The 18,931-nt window shown below is 41.0% G+C and overlaps 2 protein-coding genes across 9 annotated transcripts in view; one reads left to right on the top strand and one right to left on the bottom strand.

The window, feature by feature from the left end:
* Positions 1-4,732: 4,732 nt before the first annotated feature.
* The window catches only part of LOC134205728 (negative elongation factor D), a 42,270-nt gene continuing 28,071 nt past the window's right edge, over positions 4,733-18,931 (top strand). Inside the window, exons 1-4 of one of the 2 annotated variants that reach the window (XM_062681269.1) lie at positions 4,733-4,947; positions 5,021-5,745; positions 5,809-6,169; positions 6,240-6,848. In XM_062681269.1, the coding sequence (XP_062537253.1) occupies positions 4,876-4,947; positions 5,021-5,745; positions 5,809-6,169; positions 6,240-6,842 (1,761 nt within the window). In that variant the 5' untranslated portion in view covers positions 4,733-4,875 and the 3' untranslated portion in view covers positions 6,843-6,848. Of the gene's footprint in view, positions 4,948-5,020; positions 5,746-5,808; positions 6,170-6,239; positions 6,926-18,931 lie in introns of those variants that run through there. The other variant, XM_062681268.1, reaches the window with a different exon arrangement.
* The window catches only part of LOC134205730 (trimeric intracellular cation channel type 1B.1), a 43,493-nt gene continuing 31,630 nt past the window's right edge, over positions 7,069-18,931 (bottom strand). For all 7 annotated transcript variants that reach the window (XM_062681279.1, XM_062681281.1, XM_062681278.1 and 4 more), the window contains one exon: positions 7,069-8,003. In XM_062681279.1, the coding sequence (XP_062537263.1) occupies positions 7,727-8,003 (277 nt within the window). In that variant the 3' untranslated portion in view covers positions 7,069-7,726. The remainder of the gene's footprint in view (positions 8,004-18,931) is intronic.

The raw sequence follows: 18,931 nt of genomic DNA, 5'->3' as shown, positions 1-18,931 counted from the left end.
TAGCGCTATAGCTCCGTTAGTAGTGAAATTCAAACAACGAACTGTTAGGCAGAGTTGTAGATAAACCTTTGCACTAGAAGTCCACCATACAACACATTTTGAAATTTAGCCTCTGGAATGAGTCATTGAAAAACTACTAATAGATCGAAGGCAGATTACTAAATGATCGATAACATCGTTGCAAACACCAATACACTTTCTCGTCAAAAAACAAAATGGCACCACACGGTTCTTCCAGGCTGGAACTTTCAACTTCCCGAATTTCTTCCTTTGGCCCACTCGCTGGGACAATAATCTGTCGGCGAGAGTACACTACGACACAGTGGAATACCAGCAAGGATTTTCGGAGGAGTTGAGGAAACACGAACACGAGAACTTTAGCGATAATATTACTTTATTCGAGTAGTTAAATCAAACACGTTTTCACACGGTAGCTATACATTTACTTGTGACGTATACAAACATAACAAAGTGTTTAAGCACGGAAGGTGCTCTCAATAGGGTTGTGCATGAAGGCTCAATGTGAGTACATATAAAGGAGGTGAACATTGCACCCTCTCAAAATCCTTAGGCTAGTCTACCGTCTTGTAGCCGCCCAATGTTAAGCTGCGGCGTCCGACTTCGACGCGTGTTGTATACCGTCGAGAGTTTGGAGCGCAGCCATATATAGTATACTGCAACGAGGTAGTTGTCGGATTCAATATTCGCACTGCGGTAAGTGCGGACGTTCGTGATGTCGGAGAAGAATTTACCGTCGATTTGGTTTTCCGTTTCTTGGTTAGGTGATCTCCATGTGGCCTTGTGGATATTTTTGCGGGGAAAGAATCCCAAGTAACCAAAAGTTCCTTTAAGAGTACGTTTTCCGCTTCAGCTTTTCCGAGCTGCTTAAGCGCAAAACGTACTCTTAAAGGAACTTTTGGTTACTTGGGATGTGCTTCGGACTACCATTCCGCGGGACGCTGCGAAGTTTACGCATCGTTGGCCGTTGTTATTCGATACGGTGTGCAGACTATCCGGTCCGATGACCGGGCTATACATTTCCTACCTTCCTACCTGTGCGTTCATGTTGTGTGGTCGGGTTTACGTGGCGGAAGGTTCTAACCACTCGCGAGCAGACACAACTTGCCTCGGTGAGCGATGCGGGAAAAGTGCCGGTTGCCTGAATGCCTCTGATGAATGTGTGTTGCGTTAAGGGACCCGTTCAACGGCGCCTTACAATCCAGCTAACGGCGAACGGGGGATAACACTATAATATATACACATAACGCTGTAACCTGATGTAACGTGTATACTCTATTAAAGGCCTATTCACACTTGTGCTATTATATGCCACACACATGTCACCGATGACGATTTTGACGTCCCGCAGTGGGCATTATGTCTGCTCTGGCTATGCGTAGAACGCTTCTTTCTCATCGTCGGGTCTCCCTTCGTGTGGGCAGTGCCACAGTGGCTGCCACCCAATCACACGTTGGCGCATCTTACCCAGCACTATGAAGCCAATTCCCAGCTCGTTGGTGTTGCCACAGCTTTGATAGAAGATAGCCGCTCGTTGTCCGCTTTTCCACACTTTCTGTCCTGTCCAGCAAATCTCCTGCAGCGCCACGACGTCGAAGTTGCGGGGATGTAATTCATCGTAGATTATCCTGTCGCAACCCGCAAAACCTATACTGTATAGTGTATAGCGACTTGCAGTTCCATGTTCCAAGCTTCCAATCGAGATCCTTTATTCGTCGCCTAGGTCTTTGCCAATTATATCGAGTCGTATTATCTCTTATATTTTTCGGGATTATTGGTTTTCCAAGCGGTTATTGGGCCTGCGCAAACCTCCTGTCTCGTCGGAGGGCCGTCGTGTCAGGTCTGTTTTGTGTCCCACCTGACACAAGAACTTGGGCTTGTGCGTTTTGGGTGGCACACGGTCGCTTTGGTGGTTTGGCATATACGCGATGGCATATGAGCAAATCAAACCACCTTCCTTTTGTCAGTGGAGATATATCAGCTTCCACACTGATAATCTTCCCTCCCCCTTCATACGGGAGCTTGGCAGAAGGAAGGTCGTGTGATATGTGCCATCACAAATATTGCCCTCCGCTCGCTTTCAAATCGACTTCTATAAAAACATTCTTCATGCCTGCCGTATCCTAACGGAACTATCAATTCTATACTTTCGCCTCTAATTCTATCATGAACATGTACGTCTAAGTTTGGAAGATGATATTAGCATTTCCATATCATTGGATTCTATTGTTATGTAATGTGGACCTCGATGTGGACACATTGAATAGCGGATTGTGAGATTTTATCTACATAACCATTTCTTCCTTTTCATGTGTTGGTCTTCGATGAAGAAGATTGACTGCAGTGTTGGCAGAACCATATTGTCTACCCGCGTTTCTCCTATTCAGGCCTCTATGGAAAATGTTCTCAATTCCCTGGGCATGCATCCATTGTACTTAATTGCCACTCAAGATACATACTCATGCAATGGCAAGCATAGAAAAGCTTGCAATAAATAACTGTAATAACTGTATAAATGCTAGTAGAACGCTAAGTTAAAAATCAGACCAGGTGTAATGTAGAGCCATTGAGAAAGAAGAAGAACCGTGTTTGATGGATTATTTGATTCAAAGCAAACATTCCAAAACATCCGAATTATTTGAATATCATGATACTATCATAATAAAAAGTACGCAAATTTCAAAAGCAAAGCTAAGCTAAAGCTAAGCTAAAGCTAAGCTAAAGCTAAGCTAAAGCTAAGCTAAAGCTAAGCTAAAGCTAAGCTAAAGCTAAGCTAAAGCTAAGCTAAAGCTAAGCTAAAGCTAAGCTAAAGCTAAGCTAAAGCTAAGCTAAAGTTGCTTAAAGCTAAGCTTAAAGCTAAGCTAAAGCTAGCTAAAGCTAAGCTAAAAGCTAAGTTGCTTAAAGCTAAGCTAAAGTTAAGCTAAAGCTAAGCTAAAAGCTAAGCTAAAGCTAAGCTTGCTAAAGCTAAGCTAAAGCTAAGCTAAAGCTAAAGCTTTAAAAGCTAAGCTAAAGCTTGCTAAAGCTAAGCTAAAGCTAAGCTAAAAGCTAAGCTAAGCTAGCTAAAAGCTGCTAAAGCTAAGCTTAAAGCTGTTAAAAGCTAAGCTAAAAGCTAGCTTAAAGCTAAGCTAAAGCTAAGCTAAAGCTAAGCTAAAGCTAAGCTAAAGCTAAGCTAAAGCTAAGCTAAAGCTAAGCTAAAGCTAAGCTAAAGCTAAGCTAAAGCTAAGCTACAGCTAAGCTAAAGCTAAGCTAAAACTAAGCCAAAAGCTAATGGTTCGGTATTTTCGAGGTAATAAAGTTAGAGCATTGGTTTTTTTAGACAGTTAGAAATCACAACAATGTTGCTGTTACTGTATATTTTCATCACTAGATTGAATATTTATCATTTCAAGACAAAATTTTCAAAACGACTTATCTGCTTTTGTAAACAAAGATTCAAATAACGATTTGACGAATCTGATAGCTCTCCCACGCAAACCAACACCACCAATAGGTTTCCGCTACCTGTTGGTGGTGTTGGTTTGCGTGGGAGAGCTATCAGATTCGTCAAATCGTCGTTTGAATCTTTGTTTACAAAAGCAGATAAGTCGTTTTGAAAATTTTGTCTTGATTTTTTCCCTTCATTATTAGGTTCTGCAGCGTCTGTATCTAACCTCAAACTGATGACTGATTAGTAGTACTTCGCGTTGGACTCGGGGGCAGCCAACCAATCACGAACTCGAACCGTGTCGGAGTCAGTGGAAAGTACTACTGAACTGTCAAAAAAGTTCATTCGACGAGGACCGAATTCATTCGTGACGTCATGCTGCAGAACCTAATATAGACCTGTGCAGGAGTTCATCAAATTCACTCACCCGATGGATTTTGACATTTGAGCGGGTCGTCTTCTCGAACAAAAGTTCATTTTGCGTTCATTATGCGACCCGCTCAAACGTCATAATTTCTTGGGGGAGTTCATTTTGCGTTAGTCTATGAAGCGAAAGCAAGTTTTATTTTCGATATGAGGATGTTTTGAACCTTTTTGAACAATCGATATGCAAATAGTTGTCAAAAGACATCTAGTGGAAAATATGTGAACTAATATTTTTCTTCGCATGAAATTTTTGTTTTTTCTTTCTCTTCAGTCTATCGGAATACGGTATTAAGAGAAGAAATTTTTGGAAAGAGAAAGAGAATTTATAAATCTCTATTTAAATATAAAGAAATTTTTCAAATTTTTCTTGAACCTTCGGAATTCGGCTGCAGGAGTGTTCAAGACTTCAAGACAACATCGACATCACGGAAAAACCATGATCGCTCCAAAAAATGGCTGCGTGCTGAAGGTCGTACATAGAATACGTAATGCTAAATTTTATCAACTTTTGAGCACCAACTTCTAGCCCCAAACGCAATACAACGGAACGGCGACGGAAACGGCAAATTTGACAGAAAATATATGGGCTAACTGTCAAATTTTCCGTTTCCGTCGCCGTTCCGTTGTATTGCGTTTGGGGCTTCTCCCTTGCAACACTCAGTCGAAAATATGGAATCCATTTCGCTAAAGCCATGTGTGAACTCATGAATTTATTTAATAAGTTTATAACATTCTGAAACGAAGTTTTTTATTCGTAAACCTGATGGGACTCGTAAACTAGCCCGGCCAAACTCTCCTTTCCTTCAGTGTTTCACGTGTTTCGTAATTTGTGAACAACCTCATCAGAAATGCATTTTGACAACTCACTCGATCGTCTTTCGTCTCGATTTATATGAAAACAACGCGCTCCGTTTTACGATTTCGGATGCAGTAACTGTTTTGCTACTTTTTAGATTTTCTGCGCTAATAAAATATTAAAGTAACTCTTGTGCCACTAAGATAAAACAATGAGTGCAATGGAAGAGGAATTCGAGGAGGAAGGTTGGATTAATCGCAACAATCAGCCAGGCGAGGAAGAGGTTTGTACATACTAACCGAATATGGATTTCCAAATTTCGTTTGATAGAGTTCTTCCGAATTCTGTTATTTCAGCCCGATGCGCATGATGAGCCATTGGAAAATCCCCAGGAAGTGCTTAACGAGTGCTTGGGGAAGTTTGCCACGTCCGATTACATTATGGAGCCGGGGATATTCACCCAGCTGAAACGCTACTTTCAAGCAGGCGGAACGCCGGAACAAGTGATCAATCAGCTATCGGCCAATTACACGGCGGTAGCACAGATGGCTAATCTTCTGGCGGAGTGGTTAATACTAGCGGGTGTTCGGGTGACCGATGTCCAGGCAATGGTTGAGAACCATTTGAAGGACATGATCCTAAAAACTTTTGATCCGAAGAAGGCAGACAAAATTTTTACAGAAGAAGGTGAAACACCGGCCTGGTTGACAGAAATGATTGAACATCATACGTGGCGATCGTTGATTTATCGGTTAGCGGAGGAGTATCCGGATTGCCTTATGCTGAACTTCACTATTAAGCTGATCTCCGATGCCGGGTTTCAGAGCGAAATCACGTCAATATCGACGGCTGCCCAGCAGATCGAGGTATTCTCGAGAGTGCTCAAGACGGCAATTGCCAAGTTTTTGAACCATCCGGATGATTGGCAATCTGCTATCAGCGAGTGTGCGAAAATGGTGTGCCACGGACAGCACACGTACGTCTACAGCCAGGTGTTGATCCAAGTGCTGTCACAAGAGCCCAAGGGTGGATTCATCATGAAACGCTTGGCTCAGGAAATAACGAAATATGCATCTAAAAAGTAGGTTAAGGATTGTAATGGGTTAAGTTGTGGGACTTATTATAATTATTTGTTTTCTTTCAGCAATCACAATGTCACTCCAATAACAATGGCCTTAAATGGTTCAGCGCGGCATCCTCAAGCTTGCGAGGCGCTCACCTCAATGCTAACCCGGAATGCATTGAATCCGGCCGATATTACGGTTCTTTATCGCAACTATTCGTCACTGGAGCCTCCACCAATCGATCTAATACGAAATCCCCAATTTTTGGATTTATTGGTGGATTCGCTGTTCAAAGTGGGAGTCAAAATAAACCAAGAACACAAATCCAAATATATTTATCTGCTTGCATACGCGGCCAGCGTATGTGAAACGCCGGCGAAGAAAGGACAACCTAAAGGTCACCGGAACATCAACAAGGACGAACTAAAACCTACTATTCAGGTACAGTAGAAGAGTCGTGTTTTGTTATGATTGATTAATCACATTATTAATAATTTTTTTTTAACTTCAGGCTGTCGAAAAAGTGCATACCATTTGCAATGTGAATCGCGGTTCTACCGAATTAATAGCGGAAATAGCTACCCTGTACAACTGCATTCGATTCCCGGTGGTTGGAGTGGGTGTAATCCGTTGGGTCGAAAATACCGTAACGGAGCCTTCCTATTTCAAACTGTGCACCGAAAGTTGTCCGCTCCATTTGGCCCTTCTGGACGAAGTTGCCCAGGTCCACTCTTCATTGCATGATCAAATTCTACGACTGCTGATTGAACTGTTCGAGTCGAAGCAAGATGAGCTGGAAATTCTCGTCCAGCTGGAAATGAAGAAAATGTTACTGGATCGTATGGTGAATCTGCTGACGAGGGGCTGCGTTGTTCCGGTCGTCAAGTACATTCGCCAATGTTGCAACAAGGGAGATACCGATATATCGTTGATTCGCTATTTTGTCACCGAAGTGCTCGAGACGATAACGCATCCGTACTCGCCGGAGTTTGTGCAACTGTTTCTGCCAATGGTGGAAAACGAGGAGATCACTGGTTCTATGAGAGGCGAAGGTGACAACGATCCCGTTTCGGAGTTCATCGTGCACTGTAAGGCGCACTACACGACGATTTAGAGCAAGGTAGGTATTGTGTACGCGGATTATTGTACGATCTTGGAATATAAGCTTAGCGAAATAAAGTTGGACAATTCACTGCATCCGAAGGCATTGTCTAGATACAAACCAAGATTGAACCCTTAGTGGCTCAAATATTTGTACAATAGAATTATGTTCCAATACGCGTGGGGCAAATTTTCCTAAATGCTACATTCGGATATTAAAGCACAGTAGTTTGATCCTGTTTGATCGAATCATCTGTATATATTTCCCCAACTTCAGATTAAACTGAATGTTTTAGATATTTCATTCTATTTTCGGTCTTTGGAGTGCTATAACTACCCTAATTTGGAACAAAGAATTACTCCTTGTAACAATCACTGGTACAATCCCTCCAATCTGAAGATAGTATCGTCGTTCGTAATACTAGAAACAAATTCCACCTTCAAAAATCAAATGGCTTTGTGCTACGCATGTATTGCTATTGAACTACTGCGACAAGATAAAAGGACAAATCAATCTCACCCACTGCTATTGAATCGTGCTTTTGACTAATCGTAAAGTTCCCATGTTGCAATAAAAGTTGGGTTCGATGCAAATGATAATAATTATAAAAAGTTGCCTAAGTTTTGTCGCTTCATGTTAGTCGTGTTTCTCATCAAACTAAATTGTCTGCATAATTTGGTTTCATTGACTAGAATGCCTCAGTCTAGCTATCAAGATGTTGAAAACTTTCGATCTTATATCTAAACTCTTTTATTGCATGCGTCGTTAATCTTGCACCGATCTGTGGTGTGTGTATGTGTACAAAAACTTAAAATCGTAACATAAATCTAACGTATATGTAAAATAGTCGTCTTGCGCTGATAAAGGATCTACCGCCAGGGCAGATGCTGTGCGTTTTAGTTGGATTTCTTGGCGTCCTTGGACTCCTCCTTGGCCTGTCCGCGGCCGAGGATCTTAGCCAAACTGTCCCAGATGCCGCCGAAGAACAGCGCGCAGCTCAGGTTTTCGAATGGCACAAATGGATCATGGATGCCGAGCAGGATCGACGACAGCTTGAAGTACACCAAGAAGATCACGATGCCGAAGTAGACCAGGGCATGCGGGGCGGAGATCAGGTCGGTCTTCTTGTCCAACACGAAGATGATGGATGCAATCAGCGAGGCCTTGGTGTAGCTGAAACGGGACAAGAAAGAAATTCAATTTATTACGAGAAATGCAGATAAAATTGGAACACATTTCCATATCCAATCCAAACTAATTGAGTTTATGTTCTATCAATAGCAGTACCTGCATCAAACTCTTTGAAAACAGCTGACGAAACATATTTCGAACCTTTTGAAAGCTAGTCAGTTAATATCCATGCACAAACCATTTGTCCCAAGATTCTGAAACTTCAAAATTAAAAAGTTCTAATAGACTAATTCAAGTTGTGAAAAAAGACGATGGTTTAAAGTGTACTCATTGGCGTAACACCAAAACAATTGAAAAACATTTGAATCTCGTGATTCAATCGTGGTTCAAATCTGCAGAAAATAGAACGGAGCGTTATACCAGTTTTATTTTTTTGACAGTTGACTGGTATAAAAACTGAATCTAGAACAGCTGCTGGGAAATTCAATGTTTCAGATTCATATTCAAACTGACAGCCCCGAACGATTTGAATCACTGCTGATTTTACTCTAAATGATTTGAAAGCATCAAAGTATGCTTAATATGAACAACAACGGAGGGTCACAAAAATATCAATCAAAGCAATCATGGTACTTCGTCAGCAGTCAAAGGTGTGTGGTCACCATTACGGATGCGGGATAATAATCTCCACAATTCCCATCAGCATACGAAAGAGATTCTCATCAGAACCCGAGAGGAATTTCCATCAGAGTCCGAGAAAATTTGTCTCTGAAGATCTCTGAAGGATCCTGGAAGTAGGATATTTGAAGTATTCTAATCGGGATCCAAAAGAATTCATACTGGATTCCTTTCAGTGTTGCTGATGGATACCCATAGGAATATGTGGGGATAGCCTTCATAATTTATGGAGGATTTGCTTTAGAATCGTTCGGAGATTTGCTTCGGAACTCCTTGACGATTTGCTTCAGCATCCCTGGATGATTCACTTTGGAATCGCTGGAAGATTAATTTCGGAATCCCTAGATGGTTCATTCAAAGTTAATTGCCTATTTCCGAGGAATAAACCACCCGACTTGGACATTAATTTACAATGTTGTGAAAACTCATATGTGAATATGTAATATGTGTGGAAGATATTGATTTGGAAAATGTATTGGAGGTAACCACTTTCCCTTCGATGGGACTCGAACCCATGATCCTACAGTACGCTAGACTGGTGCTTTAACCAACTAAGCTACGAAGCACCTCCGTCGGCCTTCGCAACCTAGCGGCTACTGAATGAGCTCGAGATTCCCAAATTGGACACATAGTCAAATCACTCGTAATCCATTTCTCAAGCCGACACTTCCACATGTGTATAAGGTGTGTGTAGGTAATGTTTTTAGTCGACTGTTGTATCATACGAATTACTAATTAGTGTTTTTTACCTTTCATATGCTTGACTTATTACATCTGTAATTTCTTTCGTGATAAACAACATATTTTCTGTTTTATTTATCTGGAGTACAACCGTTTTAGTGTCGAGAAGTTTATAAAATCAGCTGTATCCTTGCATCGTGAACCGCACTATACAACAAACACAATGGCTACATCTGTTTGTTTCTCGTGCGCTGGTGAACTGGATACGGTGGATGAAATTGTTTGCAATGGTTTCTGCAAGTCGTCTTTCCACATCAACTGCGTGAATCAATCTTTAACCATTTCCGGAGACGAGCCAGCCTCGGGCTGAAAGTCTCCTTAATAAAGACACAAAAAAAAAAATCTTTAACCACCCGTGATGGTATCGCAAACTGCTCTCAACTTTTTTGGATGTGCTGTGCATGCACGAAAATGATGGCTAATGCCAATTTTCGCCAGGCAATCATCCACTAACAATGCCTTTGAAACCATTAGTGTTGAGCATAGCAAAGCACTAACTGAGCTAAGACAGGAGATGGAGCAAAACACAGCCAAAATAAACACAATTCTACAACAAATCCCAACCGCACTGCACGAACGACCTAGACGAAAATGTAGCACTTCGACCTCGAACAATCGCAAACGTCCTCGAATTGAGGAAGAATCGACACTTGTTGTGTCCAACCAAACCATAGGCACAGAAGAACCAGAACCTGATGCTACAATACCACTGGTTAACAGGATTTTAAAGGAAGACATGCTTTGGTTGTTCCTATCTGGCTTCGATCCCAACGCTTCGGAGGATGACATACGAGGCTTAGTGCAACGAAATCTGAACACCACCGAAACTATAGACCAGCGGTTCTCAACCTGGGGCACATGTACCCCTGGGGGTACCTTCGCTTGCCCCAGGGGGTACCTCTGACAAAAATGCTTAATGGCGGATATATTAAGGGGGAACAAAGATTGGCAGCAAACCACTACATAAATCCGTATTTTTTAAATGTGTGTTTGTGGTATTATTGTGGAATATCGGTGTTGCACAATCACATTTTTTTGAAGGACGGAAAGAGTCAGGCGAGATATCGCCGGTGGTAAACCATTCAGATAGCTCTTCTCAACGCCCAATTTGTCTTGAGCCTTGAAACTTATTATTAGTTTTGATAATTGTTTTATGTTTGATTCCAAAACTTTGTATTAAACATAATATGCGTGGCGATGCCATCAGTTTATCAAAGCCTATAAAAAGCTCAGTAGCTTCGTTGCAAAAGACTTCTTCGAAGCCTTTCGGAAGCCTTCTTCCGAACAGGTCGTAAGCCTCCTTTCAAGAGGCTCGGAATCTTCCTTTCATGAAGCTCGGAAGCCTCCTTTCAAGAGGCTCGGAAGCCTTCTTTCAAGTGGCTCGGAGAAGGATCAAAAGCTCATTTCAAGAGGGTTGGAAGCTACCTTCCATGAGGCTTGAAAGCTACCTGTCAAGAGGCTCAGAAGCCTCTTTTCAAGAAGCTTGGAAACCTCCTTTCAAGAGACTTAGAAAGTCCCTTTCAAGAGGCTCGGAAGCCTACTTCCAAGAGGCTCGGAAACCTCCTTTCAAGAGGCTCGGAAACCTCCTTTCAAGAGGCTCGGAAGCCTCCTTACAAGAGGCTTTGAAGCCTCCTTACAAGAGGCTCGGAAGCCTCCTTTCAAGAGGCTTGGGAGCCTCCTTTCAAGAGGCTTAGAAGCCTCCTTTCAAGAGGCTCGGAAACCTCCATTTAAGAGCCTCGAAAGCCTCCATTTAAGAGCTTGGGAGCCTCCTTTCAAGAGGCTTGGAAGTCTCCTTTCAAGAGGCTTGGAAGCTTCCTTTCAAGAGGCTCGAAAACCTTCTTTCAAGAGGCTCGGAAGCCTCTTTTCAAGAAGCTCGGAAGCCTGATTTCAACAAGCTTGGAATTCTTCTTCCAAGGAGCTTGAAAGCTTCCTTTCAAGAGGCTTTATGGAAAGGAATACTACTCAAAATTGTATATTTATCCCATATGAATAGGAAATCCAGCAAAGATGGGACTGATATGCGATCATAGACAGCATATATCTCGTTAGTTTTCAGTTTCGTTTTTTATACATTTCTTAAGTTATGATTATTTTCATTCACAGTGGAAAAAATAGGGGGTATCTCAATGAATGTAAAAGTTCGAAGGGGTACCTCTCAACAAAAAGGTTGAGAACCGCTGCTATAGACGTTCGAAAGTTGGTTCCAAAAGGTAAAAATCTTGAAGACCTCTCTTTTGTATCGTTTAAAGTTGGAGTTGGTTTGCAGTTTAAGGACTTAGCCCTGCTGCCATCCACATGGCAAAAAGGAATCACTTTCCGCGAGTTCGAATTTCATCCCCGACCAACTTTTCAATTTCGACCGTTCCAATAATGATGCACCGCGAAACACACTGTTCTTTCCGTCAAGCTCTAATTTCTGTTTCCAATCGACACACAATTTAATTGAACCAACCGATCACAGCCTTTCTAATCGCGAATGTACGCACAACCGACCAAATCTTTCGATCACAGTGTACTACCAAAATGTAAGAGGGCTTCGAATCAAAACGAACGAACTGTTTACTGCCCTTTCTGCTTCCGATTACGCTATAATCGCCCTCACAGAAATGTGGCTCAACGATACAGTGATGAATTCCGAACTAACCGATCAGTATGTGATCTATCGGTGCGATCGAAATCCTACTTCGAGTCAACATCTTCGTGGCGGAGGTGTTTTGATAGGAGTCAGAAAGCACATAGAAAGCAGCATTCTTTTTGGTGGTGAGGCTGACTGTTTGGAACAGGTAGTCATTCGGGCAGCAATTGGAAACGCATCTCTAGTTTAGTGTGCAATTTATTTGCCACCTAACATAGAGCTCGAACGGTATGAAAGACATGCAGCATGTATTAATCAGGCCTGGTAGCGGGTCACTTTTTAGTGACTTGGTCACTTTTTTCGGGCAAGTCACTAAAAAGTCCCTTTTTTCGACCTCAAGTCACTAAAGTCACTTTTTCGCGCAAAAAGTCACTATTTTCAACTATTTTGAAACTATTGACTAAGATTTTTTTTAAATAAAACTTTATGTACCCATCGGATGATGCTTTGATCATGGCGGAAATAAAATTACGGATCGCGCTGAAACTGCGTCAGGCGTTTAACTCGCTGCTTTTACTGGCATTTCACCAGTAGCTAATTGAAGGTGTTTCACGTCACAATTTATAAATCGGTATACAGTCATGCAAGCAGGAGACCTGCCAATTCTGATTTTGTTTTAAAGCTCAAACTTTATACAGTAGGATAAGATGGGAAGATTTGATTCCTTGGGAGACTTGACCCCTTGGGAGTCTTAATTCTCCGCTGTTTTACCGAGAACTATAGCAGTATTGTTAGAGTGTATTTTTATTATAGATCCTCTAGACAAATGATCGTTATGTGGCGAATTATTTTTTGATTGACAGCCTTATTTACTCTATTATTTACTGTGTTTGGCCCTCCTAAAGCTGCTTTTTAAGCAAAATTTAAACAACTTCCCCTAATATTGACAAAATGCTATCATTTTTTCACAGCACAAGCCGTCAATATGCTAAATGATCTTCACTGATAAAAATGCCAACATTCCACCACAATTTCAGGATAATTGGATTTTGAGTTGTTGTCACAATATGAGGATACTTGATTCTGAGACTTGAGAAGTTTGGCAAACAAATTCAAGAAAATATAAATTTGTTCTTAAGCGGCTATTTTTTTTTGTAGATTTGACAGATGTGATGAAGGGTTTGCTCTAAAAAAAATATTTATTGAGTAGATGTTATAGGGAGAGAATCAAGTCTCCCCAATTTTGAAAATTGCATGCGCTATCGAATTCCATAACAAAAATCGTTCATGAAAAGTAGGGAAACCTGCGTATTTGGAGAAAAAAATATGCAAATAGTTCAGAGAGCATAGTCCTGCAGTATAAGCAGAAGGTTGAGCGTTCAATCCCAGGCTCGTTGTCTGGGCTTGTTGATCTTCATAATTTTTGTTCCGTTTTCTACCCAAACGATCCGTACTGTTGTTTTTTTTTTTGCACTGAAAATTCCAATAACTTCCGTGGCACCTATGATAAATTGTGCATCTTTCTTAAATTGGTATTCAGCTAATCCAGTGAACTTAATTTTCACTGATTCTCACGTGAAGGGAATGCTCCTTCACGCAGATTTTTGCCTAGAAATCATTTTTCAGAAAAGAAAACAGGTCTTATGAGAGATAACCATGTTTCGCTCACTTCCAGTGGCGTAAAAAATTGATTTTCTCGGAGGACTACTCATAGTTTTGAGTACTGTTTTTAACTGATATTTAATAAAATTTCGGTGGGATTAAAAGGAAGGCCAATACAATTTTTCTGAGTAGATAAAAGTTAGCGTGTACGATTTTCATTTCTCTTCTGAGTTCGTTCTAAGGCAAAAGAGTGGTGAGTGAAAGATGATCCTCATTCGGCCCAAAAACGCTTAATTTCGTCTCATCGAACTTGCAACTGAAACTGAAAGTCACTATTTGGTCACTTTTTCTGCAACTGAAAGTCACTATTTGGTCCCTTTTTTCGTCAGTTTTGGTCACTAAAGTCACTTTTTTTTGCTGCATCGGTCGCTACCAGCCCTGGTATCAATGAAATCCAAAATAGACTCAATGAGCGGGATACGATATTAGTTGTTGGGGATTACAACTTGCCTCTTCTTCGATGGTGTTTCGATGACGTTGGATGCTTTATTTCAATAAATGCATTCTCCGAGCAAGAGCTATCATTACTCGAAAATATAGTTTCGTCTGGTTTGCAACAGAAAAACTACCTAACTAACGACAACGAAAAGCTACTGGACTTAGCATTTGTAAACGGATCTAAAAGTTGCGAAATAATTCAACCCCCTCTGCCTCTTATGAATGTAGATCGTCATCATCAGCCGTTTGTGGCGGTTTTTGAAATTGTACACGCTACTTTCGATACTGACGGTTCGAGTGTATCATATGATTTTACCCGGTGCAATTATGAGAAATTGAATATTGAGATCTCGCAAGTGAATTGGCCCGTGATTTTGAACTTAGATACTTTAGACGAAGCTGTAGATCGATTCTATAGTGAATTGAATTGTATTTTTTAACGACACGTGCCGATGAAGCGGCAAACGATGAGGCCGAAAAAAAACAACCTTGGTGGAACAGAGAGTTGCGGAATTTGCGGAATCGACTACGAAAGGCGCGCAGGAGATTTTTTCAATCGCGAGATGATCACCGTAAGGCACTGGTTCGGGATTTAGAATGCCAATTTAATTCATTGAACGCATCACGCTTTCGCTCATATATTTCTCGGCTGGAGAGTAACATGAAGGATGACCATTTTTTTACATACTTGCGAAACCGTACATGAACTCGCGGGACTCCTCAAACAGTGAACTATCTTGGTGAAACGTCTTCAACGCTGATCGAGTCAGCAAGTCTATTCTCGTCGTTCTTTCAAAGCGTGTTAAGTAATAACTCACCACCTTTGGTTGAAGCGTACCTGAACGGACTGCAGACCTACGATCTTAACCTAGCTGCAACAACTTTCACGGAATTAGATGTCCGGAAGAAACTTCGTGATGTCGACGGCTCCAAAGGACCAGTTGAAGATGGTCTCTCACCATTATTCATCAAAGAGTGCTCCGATTTACTTACTCTACCGGCTGCACTGCTTTTCAATCGTTCAATCGTAGAGAAAACCTTTCCTTCGACTTGGAAAAGATCTTCAATAACTCCCATTCATAAATCCGGAAATGTGCACGACTATAGGGGAATCTCTATTCTCAGCTGCCTCGTCAAAGTTTTCGAAAGTATGATGCAGGATTTTATTTAGCCAGCAGTTCAACACATCATAGTTACCGAACAACATGGATTTATTAAAAAACAATCGACTACTACGAATCTTATGAGTTATGTGTCTATGCTAATCGATAATATAGAAAAGCGACAACAAATCGATTCTGTGTATGTGGACTTTTCGAAGGCTTTTCGAGTTCCTCATCAACTTGCGGTGGAGAAACTCAGAAGAATCGGCTTCCCTGACTGGTAAGCCACTTGAATCGCTTCATACCTCGACAACCGTTATGCATCTGTGAAACTCGGGACGGTCAGATCGGTTCCTTTCCGTATTACGTCCGGAGTGCCGCAAGGAAGCCACCTTGGACCCCTACTTTTTGTGCTTTTAGTGAACAATTTATGCAGCGAATTAAAATCTTCAAAATTAATGTATGCCGACGACTTGAAAATGTTTCGAGCTGTAACGTCGCTGGTGGATTGTTGCGCGTTGCAAGCCGATGTTGATAAGCTTTCGGACTGGTGTGACAGAAATGGAATGACGGCGAATGTAAACAAATGTAACATTATCACGTTCACACGTCTGCGCTCTCCAATAATTTTCGAATACACTATGCACGACCTAACTTTGAATCGAGTCTCGCTCGTCAAAGATCTAGGTGTTTCACTGGACAGTAAACTTCGTTTTAGTGAGCACATCTCAACCACAACAGCTAAAGCTTTTGCCATATTGGGATTTATGAAGCGCAACACCCGAGATTTCAGCGATATTTACTGCCTCAGGACGTTGTATACATCGCTGGTTCGCAGTATTCTGGAGTATGGCGTAGTCGTATGGGCACTGTACTGCCGTCGGACGCATAAATGTCACATGTTACAAACGAGAAAAATGAGAAAAACGCATTTGAAGTTTCAAAATGCATTCATCCGATTATCGCATAATTTCGCTTTTTTATTGACTTTAACGCAATAAACTATAAAAGAATATTCATATTCGTTGGGCCGGACTGAAACATTGCCAAAAATAACTATTTTTTCCACGTTTTTCTATCAAACCCCGAATGTGACACTTATGCCGCGAAATTCACTGGTCAGGCGAAAATGTACGCATATTTGTCACACCGTGAACTGAGAAATAGTTGTTAATTTGTTTTTACATTTCGCGAGCGACGATTGTATTTCTTTGGTGTGATTTTTGCTGTCGGTAGAAGTGGAACCGGAAATGGATTATCCAATACAGACAATCCAGTGGCGCGGGATCGGAAGAGGACTTCCTCGGGTTCGGTATAAAAAAAGAAACAGGTGATCGTTTTCTGTTTGCGGAGCCGGCAAACGTTCCATTACCGGTCCAAGAGGTTGAACACCCGGTTTTTAGCGGCAGTGGCGTAGTTTCCTTGCCCGGGAAAAGGACATGCATTTCATCTTCATCGTCCAAAGGAATCACGATTGTCTTACCGAGATGATTTTGACAAAGTGCTACCAGATGAAGCAGTTTTTTTATGTGGATTTGCAAAAAGTTCTCAATTATTTGTAAGTTAAGAACTTATTTTCTAAGTCATATGGCTTCCACGGTTGGATTGCTTCAAGAGCATTATTTTCTCGTAAAGGCTGCTGGTCTTTAATGAAAACTTTGAGCCTGTTTGTCCCTACATACGAGCATTCCCATGGTCTGCGTGCATTTGGTCCGAGTCAGTCGCACAGCCAACGAAATCCTTAGCTGTTTCTTCAAAGTTAATATGAAGTACGCTGTCCTGAAGACAATTATATTTTGGTTGGATAATTGTTGTTCGCAAAATAAGAACTGGAATTCATTCCATCACATTACCCTACTCATAAACAGTAATGAAATTCAAGTCGAGCGCATATTGTTGGAGAACTTTGAATCGGGGCATACGTTAAAGGCCGCTGACTTTTTCCATGCGGCGTTTGATTCCAAAATGCGCCATGAACGTGTCGTCAGTTATGAAAACTTCAAGTCTGTGGTTGGCAATGCAAAGAACAATGTTGACGTACTTCATATGCAAGCAACTGACTTCTTCAATGCTCACCGTTTTGGAGTATACGATAAACCACTGCAAGCCACGCCCGTACGTGGATTCCATGCGAAAAGTGGTGTTTGAAAAAAAGTCGTTATGAACTTGGATACGCAAACAATATCAACAGTAAAGACCTTAAATACTGCTAGTTGTTTTTTAAGAAGGAATTAATGTTGGTTGTAAAGGATTCATCCTCTTTTGATTTGATACAAATGTACGTTGGCAAAATGCTCCTCAAGGAATTGAAGAAGAAAAGAAAACTTCTTTAATGAAAGTGGTTCAACCTGTTGTTACCGAAGAGGAAAAATCGTTTTTCATTGATCGTCCGACGAAGCAAGAAGGTCCTGATTAATTTTTGTTCTTGTTTCATACTTTGAATAAATTTTATCGCCATAACATGTCACAATAATTGACTTTTACAGAAAAAGAAAACGGGTTTGCTAAAGGGTTCCCCTTTATCACATTTTTATAGTCCTTGAACATTTTAATTATGTCACAGTTTCATTCTCTTATTCACGTTATATTTGGAGAGGTTCTGGACAATATAATACCTCCCCTCTTCTTTCATGGACAACCGTCCATATACATTCTGAAAGTAGGGAAAGACCTTGCATACTTACCAGCCATCCTTCTAAATTATTTACGTGGATTGTAGATGACCCTAAAAGCATGGTATATTTTATGGACGGACCTCAGGAAACATCACGCAGTGCTATGTGTCTTTTTATGTGATTGTTATATCTCTTTTTTTGTGTGAAAAATATGCGTCCATTTATCCCGGTGTGACAAGTATGCGTCCATTTGTTCGAATGTGACAAATTGACTTCAGATTTTTTTCGAGTTTTCTAGAATAAAACCTATGTTTTGACAAAATATTTCAAAAACACGTATCAAATTATGACGTTAGACATCAAAACCTCAAAAATGTTAAAATGTAACATGTGACATTTATGCGTCCAACGGCAGTGTATCACGCAACGCAAATAGCTAGAATCGAACAGGAAGCTTTCATCAGATTTGCGCTACGAAGGCTTCCCTGGCGTAATAGACGTGAGCTGCCTCCATATGAGCACCGCTGTGAACTCGTGAGTCTTCCTACATTGATGAGTAGGAGAATGCTTCTTCAGAGGCTCTTCGTATTCGACCTTCTGCAGAATAACATCGACTGTCCTTATCTCTTGGCGAAACTCCGTTTTAATGTCCCCGAAAGAACAGTAAGGAGAGCATACTTTTTCCGACGCCCTGCACACCGTACATTGTATGGGCACAAAAATCCGTTTGACTTTTGTTGTTAATGTTTTAATGTTATCAGTCATTTGTATGATTTTAATTTAAGTAAACGGATGTTCAATAAATAAATAAATAAAAAATACACTTTCACATTAGAGGAGCGTGACTAATTAGAATGTCTGACGGCTATACTCATTCTTCATCAGCAACTGTACTGATCAAGTGAGGTTGTGTAAGCTATTTGCCAGTCGGTCGTCAAGCTCAGACCCGGCAAGAGCACGCAACTCAGGTTCAGTTCAATCAAAGTTAATTGCCTATTTCCGGGGATTGGGAATTAATTTACAATGTTGTGAAAACTCATATGTGAAATATGTACATTATGTGGAAAATATTGATTTGGAAAATGTATTGGAGGTAACCACTTTCCCTTCGAAAGGGATTCCTAGAGGATTATTTCAAAGTCTCGACGATTGACTTCG

This window comes from Armigeres subalbatus, chromosome 1 (genome assembly GCF_024139115.2).
Source record: "Armigeres subalbatus isolate Guangzhou_Male chromosome 1, GZ_Asu_2, whole genome shotgun sequence".
Lineage (NCBI taxonomy): Eukaryota > Metazoa > Arthropoda > Insecta > Diptera > Culicidae > Armigeres > Armigeres subalbatus.
This window is presented reverse-complemented; position numbering and strand designations above follow the sequence as displayed.